General features: G+C 38.2%; 1 protein-coding gene across 1 annotated transcript; it reads right to left on the reverse strand.

The window, feature by feature from the left end:
- Positions 1-2,258: 2,258 nt before the first annotated feature.
- On the reverse strand, positions 2,259-4,716 carry TKPR2 (NAD(P)-binding Rossmann-fold superfamily protein). Its single transcript, XM_086232035.1, has 6 exons — positions 4,558-4,716; positions 4,273-4,445; positions 3,822-4,007; positions 3,523-3,685; positions 2,769-2,958; positions 2,259-2,629 (listed from the first exon to the last, which is right to left on the reverse strand). Exons 1-6 carry the CDS (start codon positions 4,661-4,663, stop codon positions 2,488-2,490), a joined length of 960 nt encoding a protein of 319 aa, XP_086088161.1. The 5' UTR covers positions 4,664-4,716; the 3' UTR covers positions 2,259-2,487.
- Positions 4,717-5,851: the final 1,135 nt, after the last annotated feature.

Raw genomic sequence — 5,851 nt, forward strand, 5'->3', positions numbered from 1 at the left:
GTTATTGCTTTTTCGAATTCCTAATTCAGATTTCATTTTAAATGTTGTGCTTTGAGCATATTGGAATTTGATTTGTATAATTTTTATATCTGCAAGCTCATTTATGGGTTGAGCTTTAAGTGATTCATGGCCCCTGTGTGAATCGCTGTCTGTTGAAGGAGCACAAACCTCGTGCCTACTTTATTCTCATGTCTTTTCATTACTAATTTGATACCCAGGGAGATGGTGACTTCTTTTTTTCATAGTTACCGCTTCTCCTTATGTATGGGTATGGGATGCAATACACTGAAGTTGGACTAGTAATACTGTCTAGTATTGAAAGTATAGTATATAGGGGCAATAGGGCTGAGGCTGAGGCCCTAGGGTTTGGTTGTATAATTCTATTCTTCCAGCTCCAGAGACAAGTACTGAAGGTTGTACTAGCAGGGAAGAAGGCAGAGGGGGTTGAGGTGGGCCTGGATTGGATTTCTTTTGCCAAGCAAAGCATTAAGCATATCTTCAACAAGAGGCAGTAAAAAGATGTTATCCTGGAGGTCCTTTTGAGCTATTAGCTGTATACCAATTGCTACACACATCCACCTTTGGTCCTTATTTTGTGGCGCTACTCACTATATAAAGGGTGTTTGGTGACACAGCTTCAATGCGCCTGGTTCTTTGGCACGTGCTTTAGTGTTACTAGCATCACGTACCAGTTGCTACTACTAATTTCCACACTACATGAATGATTCATGCCTTCCTATATCCTTGTGGACCTTGTGTGCAATTGAGATGACGTTACAAGCACGCAATTGGGTTCTTCTAATTAATTGTCTTCTCCAATATGTTATTAGACCAAATTAATGGGCTTAAACCAAGTCAAATCCTGTTCAAGGTGGACTTTAGTGTTGACAATTCGGGTGAGAGAACCAATTATGTGCACATTATACAGTGAGGACGAGGACAGAGGACCTACATCATATCTATGAAGGATGCACCCCATAAAGTAAAATACCAAATAAATAAAGAGTCTGTGTGTTTGGTTCAATCTCGGACCTAACCAATGCGTTGTGAGTCACTAAGCTTAAATTTTGTCTTAAAAATCATTAGGCTTAATCAAATCATAAAGACTAATTAAAATCAGGCTGTGGATTCGTTGACTTTCTTTCAATTGGCGGATTATCTTTGTCATATGAGTTCTTTACAAAAGAAGGAGAAGAATCCTTTCCCATTACTTTTGAATAAGTGAACGTCCAAAAATGATTAATCACTAGTGTAAGGTTTTTTTGCACGGGCTGTACAGCCTGTAGGCCCTGTACCCTTTGTGAACTGAAAGGCAAATAAATTAGTCTGGTCAGGTCTGGTGCTTATCCCGTAATGTAGATGCATTATTGTGCCACTTGCTTTAAGCATCCTTATTTATAGCATAAGGTGGCGGCCCAAAAAAAAAATGTTTAGGGCTTATTATTGCCAGACGCAGAAAATAGAAGACTGTAGTTTATTTTTCTGGGTAAGGTTTTAAGGCTAAAATCTTTTCATAATGGCGGTCAAATAAGTAGATTTGTTGATGAAGTGGGTCAAGATGACATATACAAAGTGATATATTCTAAAATGGGTCTATGTGGATGTCACATTGTATTTTACTTCGCCTAATCAAGTCAATTGCCACTATTGGCAACATAGATTATTGGGTTTAGCTTCTGAAAAATTGGAGAATTGCACCAAATTTTAATTTTCTCAAAAGTGACAATATTTCATTTATTGTGTGTTGTTCTTTATTTTGAAACGCTAATGACGATTCTGTAATATATGGATAGTAACGTAATTTACAATTGTCTGAGGTTGAACTCAAAGCGAGGAATGTCTCTTTCTTTTGATACTCTATAAGTCTATATTAGAGGCAGCTGAGCACAAGTGGGTGATGGGATTTTATCAAAATTTCATTGTATTAAATGAAGAATGAAGGAGACGTCTCTGACCGTTGATCTTTGATTGGGAGAAAAACTTCGACCAGCTGTCTCCCAAAAGGCCAGGGATTTCAGATTTGGTCACACTAAACTGTTTTATGAAGACTTTTTGTCTTTGGTTTAATAGGGTAATGTTTATGAACATTCCAATTTAGGAACAAATTTATATTTTCAGTGCAATTGGGTTTTTCTTTGTGACCCTACTTATTCCTCTCCTCATGTCAAGACTTTGACCCTTAAACTCCATTTTTTGTCAAGTATGGCAGCTTCATTTTTCGAACTCTAATATTCCTCAACTTAACAATGGAGAAAAAGTGAAAAGAAACTGAAAGCCATGCATGTCAATACATGTTATTGAGCAAAGGTGTTTGTAGAGGGCTGAAATGATGAAACATAGCTCATCTGAATGCACAGACCATTTTCGGACCCATCAAATATTGTTCATCCTCTGTTTTCACACTAAAAGGGTGTGCCTTAAGAATGTAACTCTAGAATATAATCTAAAAAAGTGCACTTGGAGAAGTTTGCTGCATTAATGTGGAATTCACAGAAATCCTTTCTCTTGGAAACTTGTGATGCAGTCATCAAACATCCTTTCAAGCGTTTTGAAAGGAGGAAGCCCCAGCTGAGCAATTTTGCTGGTATCCATGCTATGTGGGTTGTTGTCTCCTTCCTGGCTGCTACACCTACAACATTGCCATAATATTCCATATTAAACAAAGCAAAACATCCAGATGCCACACAAACTATATAGGAGGTTGAGTTGCCTTTTCCATTATACTTGAGGACATGAGATAGTGTTTTTATACATGCTCTTCCACTTACTTGTTTTCATATGGATAAGATGGATATTTGGCTCTCAGCATCTCAACGATCTGTGACCAGTGTGCTACTGAGCTTGAACATATAAGCCTGCCTGATGCTTTGCTTTCTTCCATTGCCAAAATATGTGCAGCTACCACATCATCTATGTGCACAAATCCCACGGTGGTATTCGGGTATTCACCTCTTAAACCTAACATAGAAATTGCAAAACTCATTCACCCCAAGAGAAAAAAAAAAAAAAAAAGGTTAGGAACTTGCACAACGTAGTATTCTAACATAGAACTAGCTGCAAGAGGGCACTAATCTTCCATCTACTTAATGGCAAGTCCAATATACTTCTCGTCAAATTGGGATTTCCTACAACCAGTAGTTTTTGTCCTCCTTTTTGTTCCATTGGTGCAAGAGAGAGTAGTTTTTAGATAACAAAAAAAGCAGGGAAATTCCAAGTGCTCAGTTAATTAGCTTTTTTGAAGTACCCATTTCATGACAGAGAGCCAAACTGAATGGAATATCACTTTTAAAAGCCATGCAAGTGCTTCAAAAATTATTTACCAAAATAATATCAGCACAATCCACCATTCCTCCTTTTTTTTCCTTTGTCAAAATGATACATAATTAGGAATATTGCCTTCTATGCTGTAATAAGGGAAAGTGTCACTGAAAATTGGACTCCTAGAAAAAACAATGAACAAAAGGCAATCTTCCCATCACTTTAAACTTGTGGAATCATTTTGCTGATGATGGAAAAACTAACCTTTCATTATAGCCAGTATCATGAGTAGTGTGCTAGTTGGTTGTGGTGCTAGCAGAGGACCAACCACGAAAGACGGATTCACCACCACGAGATCCATTCCACTCTCCTTGGCAATTCTCCATGCCTCTTTCTCCGCTGTAGTCTTTGCATATGCATACCAAAGCTGTATGCAAACAACAACTTACACAATTAAGAATGCACTAATGCAACCACCCAAAATTAATAATGTTAGTCACAATTTGCATTGATACAACATGTATGTGTAATGTGTTAACATGGAGGGAGTTGTATTTAATTACATTGTAGTGTTTGCAGTATTCAGGGTCGCTCGAATGTGACTCATTGAGAGGAGAGACCTGTTGGACATCGTAACGATATCTTATTGAAGAGCAAGAAGAGGTGAGCACAACCCGGTTCACGCGTGCTTTTGAGCAGGAAGTCAGCACATTCAAGGTGCCCTTTATACATGGATCAATCAAAGTCGCCTGCCATATTAACCCAAGCAAAATTTTATCGAAGATTCAAGGTTTCCTCTTAGCCTGAATTTCATGACTCTACCACATTTTAGCACTCTGCAGTTCTGTAAGCATCAAATTTGCTCCCAAGAACCCAGTCACTTATTTGAATCACGTAATGGGCCTTAAATTGAAAAACAAATATGATTGAACAACCCAAAGAAAAGAGTGACAAGAAGACTCAAGTAAGAAAGTAATGACTAAATGACTATGATTGGTTCAAGTGGGCATTTGCCTGAACATTATCGTCGTATGGAACGAGCACAGGTGATGCAGTGTGGAAGACCCCATCAACGCCTTGTATAGCCTCGTCAAAGCTTCCCTCTACCATTAAATCAGCTTTCATTATCTTAAGCCTTTCCTTGGCTCCATCGAACTCCCACAGATAACCAACTTTCCTCACATCCTCTGCGATCGAAATTCAAAGTAGTAAAAGCGATGTGTATTGCAATTGAATTTACATGTATACATATACTAGCTTTTGAATGTTCCATGCACAATCATAATTGAACATATATACCTGGGTCTCGCACTGTGGTCCGCACAGCATGCCCCTTTTCTAGCAAAGCCTTCACTAAGTAAGCAGCTATGAAGCCTGTTCCTCCAGTTACACAGTATTCTGGCATCTTTCTTTTTCTCTCTCTGGTCGTGTGTGAACTTCCTTCTCAGAATTCTTTATCTATGAAATGGTGATAGTGATGGTTTCAAAGAATAAAGACAAAAATAGTGTCATGCGCAATGCATTTTCATTTGATTATTGGTTTATCTTGTCTTATGTGGAAAACAATCTTGGTAGATAACTCATTCAATCTACGAGGTGGCCATAGGCTGATTCATTACATTTTTAATATGAATAATTTTCCACCTACAAGTCAGTAAGTCACCACCCTTTTTTTCTGCCAAGAAGTCCTGGGTTAGAGGCTTAAATGGCCCGATCGAGTTGGCTAGTCAGCCCATTTACGTATAGTCTGAACCATGATCACTTCCCCAGCCTCTGGGTTTGGGCTCAACTGACCCAAATTGGGTTTGAGGCTCAGCCATCCTGAGTGGGCTTAGTAAGGTCATTGTCCAATAGACACTTCTCTTCATACATTCTTCATAGTTCGTAGTTTCATACTCTTTTTGTGGTTTAAACTTTAAACTATCTTCTCTTTGGAAGATGGATAAAGCTACTGATCCCAATAAGACTCTACTTCAATCACCTTCTAATGCATTAAACACATAACTGATAAATATATATGATTCATTCTTGTGCCATCCTTTTCTGTTTTTGCACCAACTACCAACCAATTTTAGTTCGACAAAATTAAGTGTAATTCACCTAAAATTTAGTTAATTCACAGTGCATCACTCTGACTACCCAAAAATGGGAGCAGTTGGTAAAGTGATATGTCCACTTTGCTATTTTGGTAATATGTATATTGGCAGAAGTTTGCGTGAAGTACTCAGATTAGTGTCATGAACAATCAAGTCAAGGCTTGAAACTTGAAAGGGCCTGTTTTTTTTTTTTTTTTTTTTTTGAGGGAAAGGGGTGGTGTCCTAAATTGTTAAGGTAGATTCGTTGAAAGCTGAAAGAGAAGAAAGTGGGGTGGGACATACAATTATACTTGTTGAGGTGAGATTGAAATTGAGATTGAGATTGAGATTGAGATTGGGATTGGGATTGGGATTGAGATTGAGATTAGAGGGTAAGAAAGGTGGTTGGGCGCTGGTTGGTTCGTCTCCCCAATTAGATCTATTTATTCGTGGTATAATGACAGCTACCAATGAAAATGCGATTGCAGTTTGCAGTCAAACTTGTTGGATTCAGTAGT

This window comes from Dryas octopetala, chromosome 2 (genome assembly GCF_963921425.1).
Source record: "Dryas octopetala chromosome 2, drDryOcto1.1, whole genome shotgun sequence".
Taxonomy (NCBI): Eukaryota; Viridiplantae; Streptophyta; class Magnoliopsida; order Rosales; family Rosaceae; genus Dryas; species Dryas octopetala.

Bases quoted from the DNA above. Each gene is read 5' to 3' on its own strand.
- TKPR2 (XM_086232035.1), bottom strand. From the start codon at position 4,663: ATGCCAGAATACTGTGTAACTGGAGGAACAGGCTTCATAGCTGCTTAC. The intron at 4,008-4,272 runs GCAAATGCCCAC...TTAATATGGCAG, and splicing joins CATACGACGATAATGTTCAG to GCGACTTTGATTGATCCATG. The intron at 2,959-3,522 runs GTTAGTTTTTCC...TTTCTATGTTAG, and splicing joins GATACTGGCTATAATGAAAG to GTTTAAGAGGTGAATACCCG.